Source organism: Poecilia formosa, unplaced genomic scaffold, assembly GCF_000485575.1.
Source record: "Poecilia formosa unplaced genomic scaffold, Poecilia_formosa-5.1.2 Scaffold189, whole genome shotgun sequence".
Taxonomy (NCBI): Eukaryota; Metazoa; Chordata; class Actinopteri; order Cyprinodontiformes; family Poeciliidae; genus Poecilia; species Poecilia formosa.
The window spans coordinates 185,063-208,180 of NW_006800128.1; the positions used below are offsets into that span (position 1 = coordinate 185,063).

Below are 23,118 nucleotides of genomic sequence, written 5' to 3' on the forward strand. Positions count from 1 at the left end.
GGACATGTCCCTACCGTCCCTACCCAAACCTACGCCCATGGGTTTCACACTAGGTGGGTAAAATATACAGATATTGACATTTTGTACACCCAAATCTTCATATTGTAACAATCTTTCCCAAATATTATTGCTTCTTTCAGAATAAGAATTATTTTCTGTATTCCGGCTATAAGAATGCTTGTGGATTAGTTTGTAAAACACTGAAGTTTTCTACAACTTCTTTAAATTTAATACCACAGTGTTGTGACACTGTTCAAATGTATTTTTGAAGTGGACATATTACGTGCAATTGGAAATCAGAAATGTAAAATGTGATAAAAATACATTTTTGTGTTTATTTGATTCCTATTCAAGACACTTTGATAAGAATGACTAATATATATAATATATGCGACTACAGAGTATCTTTGTTTACATTTTTGGTTGGTGGTGTTCCTCGAGATTTTTTTAATTAAAACAGTGTACCTTGGCTCAAAAAAGGTTGAAAAACACTGAGCTAGTATACTCATACTAACTATGAGCTAGTATAGTTAGTATCACCCAGATCTCTTGCACCCAGATCTGCAAGAGATCTGGGTGATCTCTTGCAGCAATAACAGCTGCAAGAGATAACTTGCAGCTGTTATTGCTCAGAGATAACAGCTGCAAGTTATCTCTGTGCAGCTTCTTTGTCACTGGTTAAGAAATATATCCCAACAGCTTTATGCTGCCACTGTAACCGGGTTCTGCTTCACTCCACTGTACGCGGCTGGCCCAAGTAACCCCTCCCCTCGACTCTGCGTTGTGTAGTTTTTTAATGAAGACAAGGAGTTTCTGGGTGATCAGGCAGTTTATTTCCTGAATGAGAACATATCAGGGATCGAATCAGTGCAACAGCTCATCTTCAATCAGCACACTACAACAGAGTGAGTGTTATGTTAGCTTTTTAACTTGGCACATGAAGGGTTTAATAATAAGATTAAAAGTACAAAAATTGGTGCCAGGCATGTATCTAGTAAATATTAATTACTCACTATTTATCTAAGTTAAAAAAAAAATAATGTTTTATCTGTTGCTAACATTTTTCTACTCAGTGTGCTAAAGAATGAAACTCACCTCTCGTGCAGCTTTCACAGACTGGCACTGAGTACAGAAGCCAGCAGCATATAACCAGCCACACAGAGAGGAGGGTGCCATTTCCCCATTGCACTGATACATAAAGCAAATGGGATTCTACAACCTAAACACTGTTACACCACCACCATGTTTCACTGGGAAAATGATGTTTAGAACAATGTGCAGTCTTTGTTTTCTGTTTTTGTTGTAATATTGTTGGAGAACCCGACCCTTGAAAGTTGTGGTTCTATAAACTGAACCACAACTGTCCTGTCTGCTGTGTTTCTTGGTTGCTATGATGCTGTTTGAGCTTGAATCTTTAGAAAACCTTTTGAGGCCAGAACCAGAACTGCTGCTGCTATATGTGCAGTTGGACTCTGTTTACCAGTTAGTTGACTTTTAAAGGTAGTTGTTTTCTGTGTGCATAAGAAGAGTAGTTGCTTTCTTTGGGAATATGTCAACATTTTCTATAACCATATTTTCCTTTCGTTCCAATTTACAGATAGTTTGTACTTTGTGTTCCTGATAAAATACAGTGAAAATAACAAAATGACAAAATGTGAACAACTTCAAGATGCATGAATCCATTTGCTGCCTGTGCAGGATGTGCATAAAGCATAACTTTCTGGACATGTGTGATGGGACTGGAATTACGGATGGCATGAAACTGAATAAAATCTCATCAAGTTAAACCGTTAAGCTATGTGTATGTGTCATCATTAAGCAGCAGGTTAATGATGACACATTAACCTGCTGCTTAATGATGGTTAGTGATTAACCTGAGGACTACAGTGTCTCCCTGTTGCTACTGTGTAGTGCTCTATATCACTACTGTTTGAGCAGCATCTATTTTGGAGTGTTTGTGGGAGCTAGAAAAGAGGGTTAGAGAAGGAGGGAGTGGTGGTGAATCCTTCCCAAAATAGACCTGACAGAGAAATGACAAGACAGGTGGTGGCAATGTTACCCAGTGGCCTTGAAATAACAGAGAGCTGCTATAAACCAACAGATTAGCTAACCCTGAGCAGGCCTTCCTTTCAAGATGACAAACTCTTGTTCCACACAGCCAACCGGTCATTCCAAGTTTGACCTCAGCTCAGCTTCCACCACAAGTTAAAGAAAAGATGGAAACAACGGGGTTTTTTATCACACAAAAAGGAAATTTAGGCAAAACAGCAACATATATAAAGTATCACACAAATAGTTCTTAGTATTAAAAACACACTGTAAAACATTTGAAGGTGGTTTAGCTTGAAAATGAAGCCACCTGCTGCCTTGAAAATGTGATTTAAGTCTATAAGAAACATGCATTGGTTTTAACTGAAATTAAAGTTCATGAAGTTGATTTAACAACAAGAGACAAATCATCTAAACATTGTTTTTAGTTCATTAATCTTGAATTGTGAGTTTTAACTTATTAGTCCCCAGCGCCCCCTGTCACTTCTTTCTCTCTCTTTCCTCAGTCTCCCTTCTGCTCTCTCTCCTCACATTTGCAACCCGTTAACCCAGGTCTATTGTTCCAGCATTAACTCTCCTAGTATTTAATCACACCTCCTTCATTTACTCCTTGTTAGTTACTCTTAGGGATGCGCCGATCAGGTTTTTTTGCTGCCGATACCAATCACCTATGAGGCCGATCTCTGCTGATCACCGATCTTTGCCGATTGCCTGGAATGGCTGTTAATTTTTCGCTTTAGGTATAAATGATACCAAGTGATCTGGCAAAATTTTAAAAAAATTATCTGGCAACGAGCTGTTCTGAGTCATGGTGCACTACAGATAGAGCAGTTATGATGGTCAGCATATCTCTATGTGCCTTAAGTTGCTGCAACTTTCAAACAAGTCACCATGTCAGACTTCAGTAGGATCCAAATCAAGAGCTGAAACAACAAATGAAATCTGAATTTGAAAGAAGGTAGTCCTTCAAACACATGCACACACACAGACACAAACTAAACAGTGTCTGCTGAGAACTGTCCCGTGTTCTAAAAATAGAGACTGTCACTCAGTTTGATGATGATTTTCTGGAAGGAGATTACTGTGAAAACACTCTGCTTTGTCAGCACTTGTCTGTGCAGTCTGACCCTCTCTCTGTTGATCTTTGGCCTCCATCACCAACTTAAAACACTCTGAAGGATTATCATTATTCCTTATTTTAAACCAGAGTTTATCTGAATGGTATCCAGCACTCTTCACTGGCAGCAATTGCTCCCAAAGCATGAAAGGCTTTATTGTTGCATTTATTGTCACCTCACTCTGCATATCTCAGTAACCCAAATTGCAAATAAGACAGTCAGTTTTCTGTGATAGAACTTATATGATGTCTCTGGTCACACCTGAACCATATCTTCTTCATTGGTCTTCACAGTGTTAGACAATGTTCACCAAAGAGTAAATTGGTAGGAAAAGTGGGTTTCTATACACATTCACATTACTACTGCAGCTATCTATACTGATGACAGAAGGAAATGGCAGGTGACTTTTACTAGAATTTGACAACATAGATAGAGTAAACCTAGGGGCGCTGCAAGAAATCGTGGGCCCCCTGACAAAAAATTTGTTTGGGCCCCCCTGCGCAGCTGCTGTTACAATTTTTTGAGTCTATTTGACCCAATAAAAGCGTTGCAATTTTAAAGGCTTGCACCTGCCTTACTTTCTTTGGTTCAATACTGATAATTAGCACAATATTTACTGCTCATGAATTTAACATCCAACAGTTCACATCCAGTATGCAAGTAGGTTGCTTAAATTTTTTCTATTAGTTTTAGATACTGAAATGTCTCTCCCCATGAGCAACAGTCAAAAGCAACGTGCAACTACACATAAAACAATCCAGGTTTCTCAAAAATGCTATGTAGTTGCATTTTATTCAAGCTGCAGTACATAACTTTAATAAAAATATGTTTTCTCCATATTTGTTAAAGCGAACACCATGTCGTAGCAGTTTGTTATGAGACAGATAATCTGTGAAAACAACCAATCTCCTCCATCTCCTTCCTGAATTACTATTACTGGTTAAAGTAATGCACCGTTCTGACCAAAATAACCAATCAGAACTAGTAGGATGCTCTTAGCCCTGTCAATTAGCCTCATTCACTCACTGCTAAATGTGCTAATGGTGGAGAAACAACTTATTACAAGAAACCATTTATCTGCCGTCATTGGTAGCTATGCTAACTAAACTGAGCATTCACAGTTTGAATCTGCACAGCTCTGTGCTATGCTAGCTGCAGCACAGCACAAATCAAGGGGAGGAAGGATGAGCAGCACCACATGAGATTGTGATTGACAGCACTAAAACTCTCCTGCCACTGACTGGTTGTTTCTAGCACTAGGAGAAAGCAGAGGAAATAGATTTTTCACAGATTACCTCTCATACCATACTGTCACAACATAATGACAGTTTAAAAAAATATGTGAAAAAAATATTTATATAAAAGTGACATACTGCAGCTTTGGTAACACTTTATCTGAAGGGGGTGAATAAGACGGACATGACACTTTCATAAACATGACATAACACATGTCATGAACATGAATAAGCTTTCATGAATATTTATGACTGTTGTCATAAAGCTTCATTCGGTAAATTATGACACTTTTAATACAATGTTGACATTATTCAAAATGTCTGTTATGACAACTTGACATTAACCAAGAAATCATTACTGTTTAAACGTTACCTTTAATAACAAAGTTACCTCATTTTTTAAAGTGCAATCAGTAATACTTTTATAACAAAATATCAGTAATGATGATCAGTCTTATTCATCCCCCTTCAAATAAAGTGTTACCACAGCTTTAATTTCACTCAGGAGAGGAGAGGACAGGTCAGGAGAGATGTGGGTTAGAGCTGCTGCTGACTGACTCATCTGTTGTTAAGTGGTAAAAGTTAAAGGGACAAGTTAAATATAGGGGAGGGGGGTTTCAGGGCAAATATGGATGTGTGTTTTTTGATCTGGGAGTGGGAACATAAATTTTTTACTGCTAAAAACAATCTTTGAAAATACAATTTGCTTAATTTTGTACTTGACAGGGCCCCGTTTTTTTTTTTAAAGTTTCTATGAACAAAAAAGAAATAATTACATTGCGGATGGCCCCCTGTTGGTCAGGGCCCCTAGAATTGTCATCACTGCCCCCGCTCCCACCTATACCGTGCCCCTGAGTAAACCAACAAAAAATATTCACAAGTTATTTTTTCTGACTCCTGTTTGTGAATTTGTTTTGCACCATTTGTTTTGTTTGATTTGGGGCAAAACTGTAAGTGTAAGATTTTTTTTTAAGTGTGAAGAATAGATAGAACACAGAATACGATCTCTGTGTTGTACTTTAACATAATTTGAAGAGATGTAACTGCTCTTTTGTATTTCTGAAAAAAATAAAGAAAGGTGTCTGAAATAAATCTATAGTTATCTTCACTCCTCTAGGATTTTTTCCAAATACTTTAACTTCTCAGTTATAAACCACAATTGCTTTTGCAATTGTGGTTTATAACTGTATCACTTAAGTTACTTCAGATTGAACTTCTGAGCATGCACAATGTCTTCTTAACATAATATGATATGGGACTTTGCAATGGAACAGATTGGGTTGTTGAATTCACTCAGTCCTGTTAAGTTGCATTTAAAATAGCAGTTTTTATTACTTTAACAAGTCAAAAAAACAACAACTGTAAGATAAACATATGAAAGTATGCTATGTTTATTTTTAATTCCAACTCCTTCATAGTAATTAACTAGTTTCTAAAACAACATCCTAAGCTCTGATCATCTGTTCAGTCCATTACTTGGACATGTAGAGGAGCACCTGCAGACCTACCAAAACAAGGAGGTATACCTAAAGTAAAACAATTGACAATGAGACAATGGGAGTATGTCGTAGATGCCGATGGTAACTCTGGAGGAGATGCATAGATTTACAACTCAGGTGCACAATGTCTAATACCAATGTATTCCAGGTGTAACTATGGGTGGGATGGCCCACTGTGTGACAGATGCCTCCCATACCCGGGATGTGTTCACGGTACCTGTACTGAGCCCTGGCAGTGCACCTGTGAGAAGAACTGGGGTGGGCTGCTCTGTGATAAAGGTCAGGTTTCTCTTACCTTTGGTTTAAACAAATCTATGTGTGCTTTTCAAAAATAGGATATGTCCATGTCCCATTCCAGAAGTGCAACAGCACAAAGCTTCAGTCTAATCTAAAGAGTTTATTACTGATTTTGGTGTCCAGACCTGAATTACTGTGGGACGAATCAGCCCTGTAAGAATGGAGGAACCTGCATGAACACAGAGCCAGATGAATACGACTGTGCTTGTCTTGACGGCTACTCCGGCAAAAACTGTGAGATTGGTGAGTATGTTATTAATGCCCAAATCATATAAAAATACGACTGTTTTGTTGCAACAAATTGGAAAAAATCAGAAGTAAAATGTACAACTGTCTCTCTAGCGGAGCACGCTTGCCTCTCTAACCCCTGTGCCAATGGAGGGACTTGTCATGAAGTCCCTTCAGGCTTTGAGTGTCACTGTCCTGCTGGCTGGTCTGGACCAACCTGTGCTGAAGGTAAGATGCTTGGTTCCCTTTCAGTTCAGAATAAAGGAGCAGACAGAAAGAGCTGATTAACAGGCAAGGGCTTTTCAATGGTGGTAGCCTGTGTAGTGTAAGAGCTGTCTGAAAGGAAAAACACTTTCTAGAGTCAGAACAACTTCCGTTATGCAAATTACATATTCCCTTTAAACCAACCAATTAGGAGAACTTAAATTATTGTTTATAATTGTTAAAAGTAATTGATTCAAACGTCCTAATCTATAGCAAAATTAGAGGCAACATCAAGTTTCCAAAATTGTCCATATCTAAAAACAGCTGACCATTTGCAGCATAAAGTAGAGCAGAGCTAGCATTTCACAGCTCTAATTTATGCTGCAAATTGCAGTCAGTAGGCGACCATGGGTAGTTGAGCTGTGTTGATCCGCTCGACGACATTTGTTCTGTTTTGTGTAACAAAAAGTTTTGGTTTTTCTGCTTTTGCTTTGAAAATGTTAATGAAAGTTTAAAGGTTAAAAGGTCAACCAGTCTTTGGTCAACATCAAATCTAACAAATTGGTGTGAACTGTTTGTGCTATGTTTGTGCAGTAAAAATGTCTTTTGTGCCCATCATTTTGAAGATATTAATAAAAAAGTTTCCCGAGGTCATTAGAGGTCAACCAACCCCTCTACTTACCCCCTCCCACTCAAATACGTAAAATCAAACAAATTTGGTATCAATCAACTCGGCTACATTTGTGCTGGTTTGTGCAACAAAAATGTTCATTTGTGCTGCTTTTGCTTTGAAGATATTGATGATAACCTCTGATCTTTAAAATGATAGCAGCACAAACAAAAGTTTTTACTGTCCAAACCAGCAGAAGCATAGCACCAATGCTTGATACCAGTTTATTAGATTTGAAGAGGGGTGTTATTTAACTCAATGTTTTTTTTATTGAAGTTTAATTCTGAACTGTATGTATGAGATATCTAAACCTTTAATGACAGAGACAGAAAGCCCTAAAGGATTCAAAAGCTCCTATGGATTTTCCTAGTGTTCCCAGTGCAACCTAGAAACAACCAATCAGAGCTTGGAGGAAGGTCTTGTGATAATATCTGTATTGTATGTCTACATTTCAGACACAGATGAATGTGCCTCTGCCCCCTGTGCTCATGGAGGGACCTGCATTGACATGGAGAACGGCTTTGAGTGCCTCTGCCCTGTGCAGTGGACAGGAAAGACCTGCCAGATTGGTGTGTTGTCCCTGTTGTCTCTGTTGCTGGTCATTCTGAGACAGACACATACCATCAGATGATTTGCTTTTCCTAGTAAAAACCACTGCTTTCAGAAAGAGCTTGGCCATTTTAGCATTAAATTGCTAACTAGTACATGTGGGATGACTTTTTGCTGTGATAATGCTGGTGTGTATCCCTTTGTGCAACAGCAACAGTGACAGTTGTGTCGGTTAACATGAAGTATTACAGGAGCCGTTTCATTTCACAGTTGTAAATGAAAAAGCTCCTGGGAAGGAACGTCTCCACATTTTGTCTCATTAAATATTATTACAAATAAAAAAATTGGTGTGTTTGTATTCAGCCCCTCTGATTCAACACTTGGTAGGACTTGCTACTACTGCAGGTTTGTCTCTACCAGATTTGAACATCTACAGGCTAAACATCAAAACAGCCGTAGCCAAGACAGGTTGGATGGGGAAGATCTGTGAACAACAGTTTTCAAATCCTGCCGCATATTCTTAATTTGAGCTTGATTAACGGCCAAATCTGGTTTGATGTATACCATCACATTGCAGTGTCAGGTCTTCTGCAGCTCCTAACAGTTTTCCTTCCAGGATTCTCCTCCACTGAGCTTCAATCATATTCCCTTCACCTGTGAGCCACTTTTTTCCTTGCTGAAAAAAAATCCCCACGGCACGATACTGCCACCTCTGTGTTTCACTGTGGATGGTTAGTCCAGAACATTGATTTTCATCTACACATGAGGTTTTGCATGTTGACCAAAAAGTTCAACTTTGGTCGCATGGCCAGAGCAACTTCTTGTTTACTGTGCTCTCTAAAAACATATTGTCCTCTGGGGTTTTAAATGCCCTTCTTCTTGCCATTCCTCCATACAGACTTGATGTTGCTGCATTTTAATTCTTGTCCTGTTAAGTGAGCCCCCCACTGGAGCTGTGGATCTTTGCAGCTCCTCCAGAGTTACAGTATGTTGGCTGTTTGTTGATTAATGCTCTCTTTGGTCAGCCAGTCAGTGTAGGAGGATGTAAATGTCTCAGTTGGTCCATCCTCTCTCTATGTTCAGGTTGAACAGAGAAATGCTCAACGCTTGGGACTTTTTCTGTTCAATTCAGCTTTTATGTAATGCCAATTCACAGCAAATGTATTCTCACACCACTTTGCAAAAATAGAAATAGTTGATTCAATCCAATCATAGAGGCAGATTTCAAGTAAACTACAAACAGTCCAAATTGATCCTATTTTTTCAACAGTTCAGACAGCTTCTGTTTATTATTCAAATTGGTTAGAGTTTTTATCAAAAGAAACTCAGAAAGCTGCCCTGAGAAAGCTGCCAGAAAGCTGCCAATGACGAGCAGCAATCCCTCCTAGAGGAGCATGTAGTGACAGCAGACTGTTGCTTGCATTGTGTTGTTGACCTGGCAGCAGCCCCTCCTATTAACCATGCATGCTTTAGAACATAACTCTGGTCTAAACTTCCTTCCTGACATGTCTGCTGTATTCCTTTGTCTTCATGATACTGGTTGTTCTCTCATGATCTCTAGCAAACCTCTGAGGTCAGAAACAGAACAACTGGAGCTAGACTAGCATTCAGTTACACGCAGTCAGATTTACTTTACCAATTAGGTCACCACTGAAGGTTGTAGTAGCTTTCATGTAGGGGTATCAAAGTATAGGGTTATGAATACAAATGCACACCAAACTTTGTGTTGGTCTCTCACAATGAATAAAACACAGAATGCATATGGCTTTAAAGCAGTATGAAAACTTTTACAAGGTTATATGCGTCTTTGTATCTGTGTGAGTGTGTGTGTGTTGTCTACACCAGTCCCCAGCAGTGGTAGTGTCTGCAACCCAAGCCAGGTGACTTGAGTAAAGCTAAAAATAACCACCGCGTGGCAGCTGCTGGTCTTGGGAGCAAATATCATCCTGTAAAGGGAATTGGGGGGAGGGGCAGAGGGCTCCAGACAGGACGTAACAGAGGAGTAAATGCTCTACAGTCTGCCCCTCCAGCTTCTCTCAGGAAACATTAACAAGCAGCAGGAGCAGCAGTTTGCTCTGGGTGCAGAGAGGACCCTGTGGGACACAGAGAGCCGATTTGGAGCAAAGGCTTCTGGGTGTTTCATTTCAGAAGGCCAACAGGTGCTATTCACCTCCTGGGAGTACTATTAATGCTCTGTGTTAGGTTTAGTGGGCGAATTGGTGAAACTGACCACTTGGAATGTCACAGGTTGGCCTCTAGGGAATGCAACAGAGACACATTAACCCTGGGGGAGCAGTGGAGGAAGTAAATCACTGTTCAACTTCTGCTTCAAATGTTTCTAGTAATCTTGCATTCGGATCAAAATCTCATACAAAAAAAAAACTGCTTCAACATCTTCTCAGAACAACACATCATGGAGGTCTTTGACCACATTTACTGTTTTACAGTCAAAGATCTGGAGGGGAATCATATTTGGTTTCATTTGTAATTTACTACTAAATTTGTTTAAATGACATGCAATGCCATGACACAACACCACACAGCAATGTAAACATTAATGAAATGTCAAGACGTAAATACTTTGATTTTGGTGGGATGAGTGTAACACAGCTGTGCTTGGTGATGGGACTTCTTATTCCCTGTCTTTGTGTCTCTTGTCTCCACTTTGCAGACATTAACGAGTGTGGGGGAAAGCCTTGCCTCAATGCTTACTCTTGCAAAAATATGATTGGTGGATATCACTGTGCCTGCTTTCGTGGATGGGTGGGCCACAACTGTCACATAAGTCAGTATGATTTCAGAAAAGTATTGGCCTTCAGTCTGCTTCCTGCCTGGCTACATCACTCTTAGCTGTAATCCAGAGCCTTTACTGACCAACCTCTGTTCCACTGCCAGTATATGTGTGGGTGTTCTTTCTCAAGTATCCCCAACATCCTGTCCATGTTGCTGGTTGGTTTTAAAGATAAAGCATTTAAGCTTTATCAGAAGCTTAAATGCATGCATAAAAGTACTAGTTCCATTTGCAGTAATGGAACTACTGCTAATGGTTCCATTATGATTTTTTTTTATATGGGAAAAAAATCATAATTGAAATAATCTGCCAATGGAACCAGTACTTCCTCATCAATATAAGGAAGTATTGAAACAAGTTCATATATCTGCTGAAAAGTTAGATGTAAGATAGTCTTCTCTTATTTCTAGTGTACTAGATTTTTACACTAGAAACTGAATCAAAATTGCTTGGTAAGATTTTGTGTTTTTGCAGTATACACATAACGCCACTATTAATATTTTTCTAAATGTCCCTCAATACATTCTTTTTCCAGCCATGAAGAAGCTTCTTAATTTGGTTGGCATGAATTCTGGGCCCGATTGAGGTTTGGGACATTCCATGTTAGTCTTTTTAATCCTTTCCGAAACAAATGAAACTATCCAGTTGTGTTCCATATGGTGCATTAGTACCGCTGTCAGTGAAACAGCCCCTTAGCATGATGCTACCTCCATCATGCTTAACAGCAGGTAGTGTATTCTTAGAAATGAAAAGCCTCACCTTGACTTACCACAGTGACATACAGCAGTTCTTGGCTTGAGCTTGTGGCCAGCTGGAAAGAATCCGATCCTGAAAAGGACTCTGTTACTGCTGGTTACAGTTGGTCTTTGAACATCCCATCTCATTTCCTTTCATCAGAGGTCAAAGTTTGGGTCAGATGATTGGAACTTTGAAACAGACGGACGTCCCAGTCTGGCAGTGATCAAAAACACACATGAAAACTGTACGACTGTAAATCATGCCATATCTCAACTCAACAAACATTCGTGTACTAGCAGGATTTCTATTTTAATGGGCAGGAATGTGTCTATAATTTTAGCTATATTTAAAAAGTCCACAGTAAATGCAATCTTTTACACCAGTTCATCGCTTTTATATTCCTTGAACTTGTTTGCAGCATACATATACAACCATTCCACCTGATGAAAGAGTGATTCAAATACGTCATTAAATGATGAGTGGATATTAACTTATCTAGTTGATGTAAGTGCAATAGAAGCTGGTCAGTGGAGGTTGCTGGAATTTCTTCCTCTGTCTTTAGTCTCATGCCTTTCTGCTGGATTTTCCCACGCTTCACCTGGGCTCCAGGGTCTCTGACTAAATCTAAAATTTCTAAAAACTCTGTTCAGTTATCCATGAGAGATTTTCCTAATTAGTATAATTGTTTAGTTCCACATTTTCTTCCTCTGAATCTGCATTTCTTTTGGGGATTGATCATCCTGCTCTGAGTGTACACCAGTGCACCACTTCTCCCAGCCTCCAACAACCACTTTCTCACATGTTGCTCCATCAGTGTGCTTCTGTCTCAGTCTTCATTGAATTTCATTTCAAACCTTTGGTTTTTCCTCAGACATGAACAGTTGCCATGGACAGTGTCAGAATGGAGGCACCTGTAAGGTAATGCCCACTTCTCATTCTCAAACATGCTGCTGGTTTTGATTAATTTTTTTATGCTTTTTTGAAGATATAAATACAAGAACAAGAGGCGTGTCAGCTTTCTAACGGCTTCAGCTGCTGTCTAAGCCATTCTTCCTAACTACTTTACCAGATGTCAACTGTCAACACAGTTGACAGTTTTATCATACATACGAATTAGGAAATAATTAGTATTATTGATAAATAATTGTTGACTCTGAGCTGAATTTAGAATGTCTTTGTAGATGAGTTGGACTTTAGGCTTATTGCTGCTGGATGACTGAATTATGCATTAGCTGGTGTAGTTTTGCAATTTGATAAAGTCTTATGTTAAGGAGATTATCTGGTGCTGCTTTAGTGATCTGGTCTTGTCTGTCTTGCAACTAAGTGAAATGAGAATTTAACCCTGAGTTGCTTTTGACAGCTGTTGGATCTATTGACTGACTTGCTGAGAACCACACTTGTTGTCTTCATACCAGAACACAGCCAGAGGCTACCAGTGCGTTTGCCTGCCAGGTTTTGTGGGTCGGCACTGTGAGGCTCAGAGGAACCATTGCTCTAGCAGTCCTTGCAGAAATGGTGGTCGCTGCCATGTGCATCTGGAAGGTTTTGTATGTGACTGCCTACCAGGGTTCACTGGAACCACCTGTGAGGTGAGGAAGGTATTGTAAGCCTATGTTTATTAGTAACAGTTAATGAGAATGAGGCAAGATGAGATTTTAATATTTTCAAGAAAATGGAAATCCTCAGTTTTAGTTCTTCAATAAAGCTAACTATTACGTAATAATTGATGCAATGAGACTGCCTGACAAAAGAGCTCATTATAGCCCTATGAAATATGATGTATAGCAACTGTTTTGTTTCTTATGTTGAATAACATTGACAGTGTGGAGAGTTTGAATGTGCCTCAGTTATTGATTTCTTCTCTGAAGGTGCAAAATGATCCTTGTAATCCAAATCCTTGCCAAAGTAAGGCTCAGTGCAACAGCCTAGCTGGTGACTTCTACTGCAGCTGCCCTGATGATTATGAGGGCAAAACTTGTTCTGAGCTCAAGGACCACTGCAAGACCAACCAGTGTGAAGGTAGCAAGACTTCTACTAGAGCCATTGTTTTTTCATTATTTCTTTCAAACCAGCAGGAATGCTTTGCTTTCTGATTTTGACCATTTTCTTGTCTGTAACCCAAAGTGATCGACAGCTGCACTGTTGCCGTTGCAACCAATGATACTCAACAAGTGTGGCACATTTCATCAAATGTTTGTGGGCCACACGGCCGTTGCATTAGCCTGCCTGCCGGGAACTTCAGCTGCTCCTGCGATCTGGGATTCACTGGCACCTACTGCCACGAGAGTGAGTCATTATTAGGTTGACACTCACACATCGTCTATATTTATCACCAGTTATCACTAGGAACCACAAGCCTTCTGGTAATTCAGGCTCAAGTTTCGCTAATCATCACCATCAGTTTGGTGTATAGTGGAAATAAAAAGTCCAGAGGAAAACCTGAGCTACATGTCACAGCGTTACCATTCTCGCTCTATTTACAAGTTTTTTGTTACTGTTGATGTGCCGGTTTTTATAGCTCGGCATCTTATTTTGACTGTGCATTTTTTTGCCTTGCGTTTGTTGCCGCTTCTTGGTCCCTTCTACGGTCCCTTGAAAAAGGGATTCCTGGCCCTCAATGGGCTTTTATTCTGGTAAAATAAAGGTGAAACGAATAAAAAATACACATTTCAGTTCAGTGGATATCTTAAAATGCACAGTGGTCAAATATAAAAAAATTTTTTTACTAACAACTGAACCAGGAAGTGGATTTTTTTTATTTTCCATTGTTTTACAAAGAAAGGAAAGCATACCATTTGTCAATGTACTTATTTTTAGCAACTTCCTTCTCTTAAATACTAACTTTGTTTGCAGATATCAATGACTGTGTATCATACCCATGTAAAAATGGAGGCACCTGCATAGATGGGATAAGCTCCTTTGAGTGTGTCTGTCCAGGCGGCTGGGAGGGTGACCTCTGTGATGTTGGTGAGTGTGTGACTGGGCAGCACAAATTTAGACTGGCAACAAACAATTTCTGTGGGAATCTGAAAAAAAAATGTTTTCAAGTTACAGCCTTCTTCTACAGAACCGCTATAACTGATAGCGGTTAATCATATGCATACATATGATTTAGCTCCAAAAGTGATGCTATTTGGTAATTTATTATACATTTTATTGTTTTTTATTACATCGCTCCAAAACCACAAGGTGTGTCATTATATTTGATACGGTTCAATAAATGTTAGCTTTGTTACATCAGTTTTACTTTAGAGCATTAAGAGATATTCACAAGTCATTTTTCTGAAGTCACCAGTCATGTGAATAAACATTGCTCACCTAGTCTGGCCATAACAGCATAAATATAGCTTAGAAGTGCAAACCTGTAAAGTTTGTCCTAAAGCGTAATTTAACACTTGAATATTTACAATTATATTTTAACTTTTCAATGTGCAGAAAAAACAATTGCGTTTCAGTTTCTTGGTTTCACTCCTGATCACTTAAGATAAAGATTGTTAAGATTCGAGTCTCAGACCATGAGTATTAGTCAAGACTGAAGTCTTTGTTTTTCCTCTTTTAGTTTGTCTCAAATCACTGTTTCTGGTTTGTTTACACCATTTATTTTGTTGTTGTTTTATCTCTCCATAACCCAAACTGACCTTTCATTTCCAGATGTGAATGAGTGCAGCAGCAACCCCTGTCAGAACGGAGGCCAGTGCGTGGATCTATTTCATGATTTCTACTGCAACTGCATAGACAACTGGAAAGGGAAAAACTGTCACTTACGTGAGTTTGACTGCAGTTATTTATGCACACATTGAAACCTATTTCTGCAATTACCACAAACTGTTAGACCTTCCTCCCACTCACATATCTGTTTTATTAGTGTCAGTCAGCAGAAAAGGGGCAATACGTTTTGCATGTCAGGTCTTATATTTCTGAACTACTTAATCTACTTGATCTTTGGGGTGAACTGCTTACATGTCAGTAAACATGATCTCTCTTACTACTCTGTTCTTTCCATATGTGGAGTGGAAGTAGGTACTTATCAACAATGGGAGAAAGACAAATACCAGCAGTGTTTGTGTGGTGCTTCCACTCTCCAGGTGAGAGCCAATGTGACTCCAACACATGCAGGAACGGTGGGACTTGTTATGACCGTGGAGACTCGTTCCTGTGCCACTGCCCATCAGGGTGGGCAGGAAACACCTGCACCACAGGTCAGCCATTGTTTCCATACAACTATGTTAATCATGATGACTGCATCAGCTGCTGTTACTAGACAAAATTAAATCAGTGGATGATCAAATGTTGTTTTGCTCTAGCTAAGAACAGCACTTGTGATTCGGATCCATGTGAGAACGGAGGAACATGTGTTGGAGGAGAACCTTTCACCTGCATCTGCAAGGATGGCTGGGAAGGGCCCACTTGTGCACAAAGTATACCTCTATTTCATAGACACACAGAGAGAGAAGTTATTGTGTCTTATATGTTAAAATATAAGCCACATATTAAAATACACTGTATAAAAGGATGCCTAACCGTATTTTGTCTTAGCCAGACTAACTGCTTTCTGTTGAAGTCTGTGATTACCAAAAACATTTTTTATTTTCTGAATGCCAGAATAAGGACAGAGAATATCTTATGCAAGTCCAAAGATTTGTGAAAGAGAAGTCTTGCACAAATGATCTCATTCATTCTGAGCCATCTGATCTTTTATTGTTCTTCCGTTTTGCAGATATCGATGACTGCAATCCACACCCTTGGTAAGACAAACTGATTTAGATTACATGTTTATGTTTGAGTTGCCCCTGTTATTCAAAAATCCTTCATTTAGTCTTGTAATATTTATCTTCTTTTAGGCTTTGTTCACACAGCAGGTAAATGCGACCCAAGTTTTTTGCCCCAATAGTGACTGTCTGAACAGCCCCATTCCGATGTATTCACCCCAAGAAAAGTCTGATTTGTGCCTCTTCCATATGTCATTCTAAATTGGATACATATCCAATAGTTTTCCAAGTGTCTGCAGTCTGAGTCGTCAGTTTGCATTTTATCCATCTTTTCCGTCATTGACGTGAGGCATTCTTCATAAGATGCACCAGAAGAAGCCAGACTGGTAAATCCTGACGTAAACAATGTCTGAATCAAGCAGCACCGATACGTTTTTGTAAGCTGTGTCACTTTAGAGCTGACAGTAGTCAACTGCCATTGCTTAACACTTTTATAATTGATCCATTATTACTTCTGCAAACAGTACACTGCTGTGTGTTGTCTAGGTTTTTCTGTGCATGCGAGTCACACTGGGATCATAAACTGTTCACATACAAGTCTGATTGTGCTTGCATTTAATTAGCTGTAGAAAGTCCATGAAAGAAGTAAAGAATATATATTTCAGTAAAGATTTGGAGTTGGAGAAAAAGACAAGAAAAGGCATGTACAAACATACACAAAGGCAAACAGGAGAGTATTTATAAATTACAGCAAGAAAAGACCTGCTGTATTAACAACCCTAAATTCCAAGTAGCATTCTGGCTACCTGGAAGTTACTTACATGTCTGTGAAGTATAAACTGGTATAGAGTTGGATTTAGGTTAATTGTCTCTTTTGTTAAGAGCTTTATGTCACCCATTCGGAAAATATTTTAGTTTTTTTATACATTTAGATGTTTAGACTGTTTTTTTGAATGAGATTTAACAGGTCAGCAAATCTTATTATGGCATATTTTCCTATGCCTGATCGTCAAGGCCCTGCATGTTAGGTGCTTCCCTGCTTCAGCACACCTGATTTCAATTAATGGTCGATTAACAAGGTTTTACTGAACGGCAATAATCTGAATCAGGTGTGTTAAAGCAGGGGGACATTTAAAACATACAAGGCAGCGTGCCAGTGTTGGAAAACACTGCAATAGCGCACCAAACTGCAATAGAACAGTGTAACTGCAGAACTACATTCTTTCTCACTACAAAGATAATATTTAGGATCCATATTTAACTGCAGCAACATTGCTGCTATTCTTACAGTGGTCCACAAAAGTCAATCCTAATCTGGCCCTCTGACCCCCACCTACCCACACCCTGGCTCTTCAATGACTGATAGGTGGATTAGTGGTGGTTAATCCACCTAGGAAGAGAGGAGGTGGAAAAGGAAGAGAGGCAGGACAGGGTGATGCCCCTCCTCCTGCGCTATTCAGGGCCCAGAACCTGGGGCAAAGTGTGAGAATTGGAGATGGGGCTGTTACCCTCACTATGTGGTCTTTATGGATTTGCATATGAAATCTAGACATTGATCTAGTTTTAGCTTGAAGGTCTCATCAAAATCAAAGAAAATAGTAGCATCACGACTTTATAATAAAGACAATTTTTCATCTTTTTTCACATCATTAATGAATCAAAATGTTGGCTCTTGGTTTCCACCAATTTTCTGTACTAGAAGCTGATTTTAAAAGCACTGATATTTTATTGACGAAACCTAAAAGCCTTCAAATCATTTAGGAAAACCGATGCAAAAAGATTAAATAAAATTTCTGAATGAGGTTTTGCTCTTCTCTCCTTTGCAGCTACAACGGTGGCATCTGTGTTGATGGTGTGAATTGGTTCCGCTGCGAGTGTGCGTCAGGATTTGCTGGACCAGATTGCCGCATCAGTGAGTGCATGGGAACCGAAGGGAGCTGGAGGCTGGGGTCAGGTGGGCTGGGGCATTGGAAAGAGGGTCAGAGATGAAGGGCCTTGGTAGGGGAGCCTGAGCCGATTGTTTCTGGGTGACAGATTTGGAAGCCTTTTAGGAAAACGGTGTTAACCTTTCCCCTCTGTGCTGAGCCGAGGTCAGAGCTTATGTTGGTCGGGCACTCTCACGTCTCTGACTAGAAAGCTTTTCAGAGAAGATTTTGCAGAAGCAGAGAGGTATCCATTTGGAGATTTTGGGACCAAACTGTGATCATATTGAAAGAAAATAATCTCCTTAAAGATTTTCAAATGAACATTAAAATACACCCAAGATTCAGGTTTTTACAGCCTAGTATGTGACCTTCTACAAATGTAGAGTTTGACTTGTTTTACTTGATCAAAACACTACTAGTTCTTCTAGATTTAATATTCAGTTCTAATCCTGAGCTTATGTCTTTAAAACCAACATTGACTTCATATTTCTGTGATTGTTCTGTATACTTGTTTCCACAGATATAAATGAGTGTCAGTCGTCTCCCTGTGCTGAAGGCTCTACATGCATAGATGAGATCAGTGCCTACCACTGTGTCTGCCCTCCTGGACAAGCTGGACCTCAGTGTCAGCAGTGTAAGTTAAATACAATGATCCCTTGTTTTTCGCGGGGGTTGCGTTCCGAAAATAACCCGCAATAAGTGAAATCCACAAAGTAGTTACCTTTATTGTTTTTACAATTATTACACAGCATAATTAAATACTCTACATTGAAACCAAAGAACAAAACCTGTTTTCAGGTCAGCGGATGTGCGTGTGCATCAGTCACGGCCTTAATGTGATCCGGAGTCATGTTATTAAAGCAGTGTCCTCCAAGATTCACAGCTGTATCTACAGCAGAGCCTCCGGCCAGTTTTTTTTCAGCAGGCATTCAAAGTTTCAGTTTCCATCTCCTGAATGGCTGTATTACGTATATTTTAGCCAATCAGGACACAGAACACAATGCACTGTGAAAAAAACTGCACAAAAGCGAGGGTTCACTGTACATCTAAATCGTTTGTGCATTAATTTAAAATCAAGGCTAAAAACTAGTGGCGAGATATTGCAGTGTCTGTGATTAATGAATTGCATTTTTATCAAGAAGTACATTCTCAATTAAAAAACATTTTGCTGCTGAATTATTAAATAATGAAACATATTAGCTCAACATTATGTGTTTCATGTGTTTATCATGTTCTTATTTTTCAACCATCAGATTGGTGTAGTGTTCTTGTCATTCAGATTTCCAGTGTTCGAAGAACTCCTGATCATTCATAGAACATCTATAAGAATATGGACCCTGGGCACTGACATTAGTATTAGCTGCTACATGTTTAGCATTGAGATGTTATTTTATGCTTGAATAGCTTCACTGATGGGCTAACTCATTTTAGCACAATTTATACACAACAATAGTCTTTCCCAGCGACCCATCAGATTAGTTCAGAAGCAGAAACGAACCACCAGTGGGCCCACAGATACAAAAGTTTTGGTTGTGGTACCAATGTAAAGAAAAAAAGCAAGTAATTGTGTTAAAATATTTAACGTTATAGAATATTTTTCGGACTATAAGCCGCTACTTTTTTTCAATGCTTTGAACCATGCAGCTTATAGCCGCATGGTTCAATAATAGCTGCCTTTTATCTTTTCAGTCACGGGACTTGGAAAGTCATGCCGCCACGCTGGCCTGCAGTACCCTCACAGCAGTCACTGGGAGGAGGACTGTAACGCCTGTCAGTGTGTCAATGGCGAAGTTCACTGTTCCAAGGTTTCACCGATGAACCAAAGATTTTTTCCACATATATAGGCTGAGAGCAATTACTGATCCACTTTAAATATTTGAGGCATGTACTAAATCCCTCTAACTGTCCACTTCCAGGTGAAGTGCGGTCGTCGCCCCTGCATCCTCCCAAATGCTGTTTTGCCTTCAGTCACCAGCCATCAGCCCTGTCCTGGAGGCCTTGAGTGTGTGAAGCATCCATTCCTCACATGCTTGTCTCCACCATGTCATCAGTGGGGCGTGTGCTCAACACCTGACCCTCCCACTCCTGAGCATACCCAGTGTGAGCCCCATAGTGGCTACCTGGACAACAGCTGTGCTCACATCACTCTCATCTTTAACAGGGACAAAGTGCCACAGGTACTCATACATAGAAGTGTTAGATGTTTTGGAAAGCATTAATCAGAGAAACACCCAGTAGATAAGGATTGTCAAAATAATCTATATTAAGACATAATTAATGCTGAAAATATGAATGACTCCAAGAAACTCATCAAAACAGATATAAACTGAAACATTTTCAAGATATTGCCCTTCTTCAGACAGCAGCACTGCAATAACAGAGATCCTTAGAGTCTCCCTTCCCTACTAGAGGTTCACCTGCAGATTAAAGGCTCAGAATAAAACTGAGTACTTGACGCTAGGAGTACCAGCGTCAAGTACTCCTACCTGCAAACCGATACTCCAGATTAATAGCACTGTTCTGCTGGACTTTCCTCCTGTGCTTCACTACGGTGAAGAGGCTAAACCACTCTCCATGCCAGGTGATGGTGGCAATACATCAGTAAGTTATTTGCCAATTCTCCAACAAAACAGAGAAGTTAGACAGTGGAAGGGGCTAAAATGTCCATAGATTTCTAGCAAATGTTGCGCTAGACCAGGGGTGCCCAAAGTTGGTCCTCGAGGGCCGCCATCCTGCATTTTTAGTTCTCTCCCTAGTAGTAGTAACAACCTCTCAGCATGTCAATGTTCTACTTAGGCCTCTAATGAGCCATCATTTGATGCAGGTGTGCTAAACCAGAAGAGAACTAAAATATGCAGGATGCCGGCTTTTGAGGACCAACTTTGGGCACCCCGCGCTAGACTTTCGTTGTCCATCATTTTAAAAAACGGTGGAAAAAGAAATGTCATAATCTAATTTTACCATGAATTTTTAAAACGTCATTTAATTGCATTTACCATCACATTACCATCAAACTGAATGCATTTCACTTATCTCTGCAGTGACAAAGTTTTGAAATCACTTCACCAACTGAAGTGATCAGAAGTCGGCAAGACTCTCTGAACGCTACCTGATCTCGCAAACACTCCAAGCCTCTGGTCCATAACTCTTCAACACGCCACTGTTTGCTCTCAGATTGTGTTCAGAAATGATACTGTTATCATCTATGTTAGAAATTATTCTTATACCGATTGATTTAGTGACCTCAGCCATGTTCTGTGTGTGAATTTGAGACCAGGTGTGTGTAATCACATAGGATACAAGTCTGCTCTCTGTGCTTGGTTAAGCCATCAAGCAAGGGGAAACCCAACCTTTTATTTTAATTAAGCTTTTACTGTTTTTGTTCTTAGACCATCATTAGAGTAAACAGTGTAACTTCTACTATTTTTAGATTTTATCATCTGGGATGCGTGATTAATTGGACCAGAGCAGTGGAGCTGCTGCACATTTATTTGCTGTGCACTGCGCTTGTTAGTCTGATGGACATCTGCTCTTTGATTTATTTCCTTCTTCTACACCATAAGCTACCTACTCCTCTATTTAGACTATAGCAAGTCACAACTTGATCATGTATTCTCTTTTAGTCTTCTCTGTGTATTTGTCAGTTTATAAAATGCGCCACAAAAGCCCGACCCACCATCAGGCTAATCATTTTGGCTCGACTGACCTGGATTTCCTAATCTGAAACCACTGTAATTTAGACATTTTGACAATGTTTTTACTAATCTACCTACTTTGTGTGTGTGTGTGTGTGTGCGCGCGTGTGTGGCAGGGCACTGCTGTAGAGAACATCTGCTCTGAGCTGAGATACCTCCCTGTGACTCAGATGCTGGCTGTGGACCGAACACTGATCATCCTCTGTGATTTGTCCTATTATACAAGAAATGCTGTGGAGGTTGCCATGGTAATTACTACACATGCTTACCCTAACACTTATATTTTCACTATTCAGGAAACACTACACTCTTCAGCCAAATATGAGATGTTTGTTAAAATGCTTCAAAAGCAAGACTGCCAAAAACAGCCATATGAATTTTACATTTTAAACTTGAGATGCACCAAACAGAATCAAGTGACCAATTCAGCTAGTTTGTGTTTTAAGTTCCAACCTACTGATGCTGATTTATCTATAAAAACCAACATTAATATAAGATTAGTCTTCAAATAAGTTCTTTCCAGCCTTCCTACTCCCAGAAGGAGTAGGAAGGCCACTTGTCCAGTGGTGGCATTTTTTGTGTTGTGGCAGCAGAAGCAGTACACAATCTGTGTATAAAAGCAATTACAGTGAAACAGGACTTGGTTATAAGCAATTAGCACAGGTAGCACGGCTGGCTAAATGTGGATTCTGAACTTACTTAACCCTTGCATGTAGAAATGGGGTCCAATGGACCCCACACACATAAAACTTGTATCATTTGCCATAGTCCTCTACATTTGCCTCAGTCCTCGCACGCACAAGGGTGAAATAAGTACAGGGATTAAATAAATGTACAATGTCCAGGGTTTCCCCCAGAAAACTTGCTAAGCCCGGTGGTCAGGGCATTGAGGCGGCCCACCGGTGGTCAACCGTGTTTTTGTATTAAAAGATGTTAAGTTGACAGGAAATGTAAAAGTATTACTGTTTAATTATATGTTACGGGAAAAGATCTCCAGTAAAATGCTATTTAAACCCACAACTAGTCTAAAAACAACAAATTTACACTTCTGTTTATTCCAAATTAAGTCAGCGGCTCCATCAGGCCCCCAAGATTTTAAGGAGCTGGCAAGTTTACTTTGTAAAACTTCAAAGAACAATATTCATAGATTGTTTTGTTACCATAGCAACAATCTGATGCTGTGAGTTTAATCTTTGAATTTACAAATCCAATTTAGTAAACTGCGATGATAACTTATTGCTTTTTAGGATGACCAATTAAACTACTCCCTTCTCCCATATTTCACTAAAGCTGTAGAGGTGCTGATATTTTTAGCAACAAAAGGGCTATATATATAGTAACCAGGCTTGAGAAGCTCACTTCACACAGATAAGTTGTGGGAAATGGACCCATGTTCCTTCTAACTACTGCT

The 23,118-nt window shown here is 39.6% G+C and overlaps 1 protein-coding gene and 1 long non-coding RNA gene across 5 annotated transcripts in view; one reads left to right on the plus strand and one right to left on the minus strand.

Moving 5' to 3' along the window:
• LOC103147752 (protein jagged-2-like) overlaps window positions 1–23,118 on the plus strand; it is a 129,122-nt gene that overhangs the window by 87,745 nt on the left and 18,259 nt on the right. The window contains exons 6-24 of one of the 4 annotated variants that reach the window (XM_016678758.1): window positions 6,050–6,180; window positions 6,322–6,441; window positions 6,541–6,654; window positions 7,756–7,869; window positions 10,521–10,634; window positions 12,250–12,296; window positions 12,794–12,976; window positions 13,247–13,397; window positions 13,503–13,664; window positions 14,232–14,345; window positions 15,030–15,143; window positions 15,464–15,577; window positions 15,683–15,796; window positions 16,096–16,123; window positions 17,914–17,999; window positions 18,533–18,646; window positions 19,702–19,817; window positions 19,929–20,189; window positions 21,824–21,955. In XM_016678758.1, coding sequence (XP_016534244.1) covers window positions 6,050–6,180; window positions 6,322–6,441; window positions 6,541–6,654; window positions 7,756–7,869; window positions 10,521–10,634; window positions 12,250–12,296; window positions 12,794–12,976; window positions 13,247–13,397; window positions 13,503–13,664; window positions 14,232–14,345; window positions 15,030–15,143; window positions 15,464–15,577; window positions 15,683–15,796; window positions 16,096–16,123; window positions 17,914–17,999; window positions 18,533–18,646; window positions 19,702–19,817; window positions 19,929–20,189; window positions 21,824–21,955 — 2,329 coding nt within the window. The remainder of the gene's footprint in view (window positions 1–6,049; window positions 6,181–6,321; window positions 6,442–6,540; window positions 6,655–7,755; window positions 7,870–10,520; window positions 10,635–12,249; window positions 12,297–12,793; window positions 12,977–13,246; window positions 13,398–13,502; window positions 13,665–14,231; window positions 14,346–15,029; window positions 15,144–15,463; window positions 15,578–15,682; window positions 15,797–16,095; window positions 16,124–17,913; window positions 18,000–18,532; window positions 18,647–19,701; window positions 19,818–19,928; window positions 20,190–21,823; window positions 21,956–23,118) is intronic. The other 3 variants (XM_007566251.2, XM_016678759.1, XM_016678760.1) reach the window with 3 other exon arrangements.
• LOC107837924 (uncharacterized) lies at window positions 790–1,879 on the minus strand. Its single transcript, XR_001663975.1, has 2 exons — window positions 1,096–1,879; window positions 790–895 (listed from the first exon to the last, which is right to left on the minus strand). It is a non-coding gene; the product is annotated as an uncharacterized LOC107837924 (long non-coding RNA).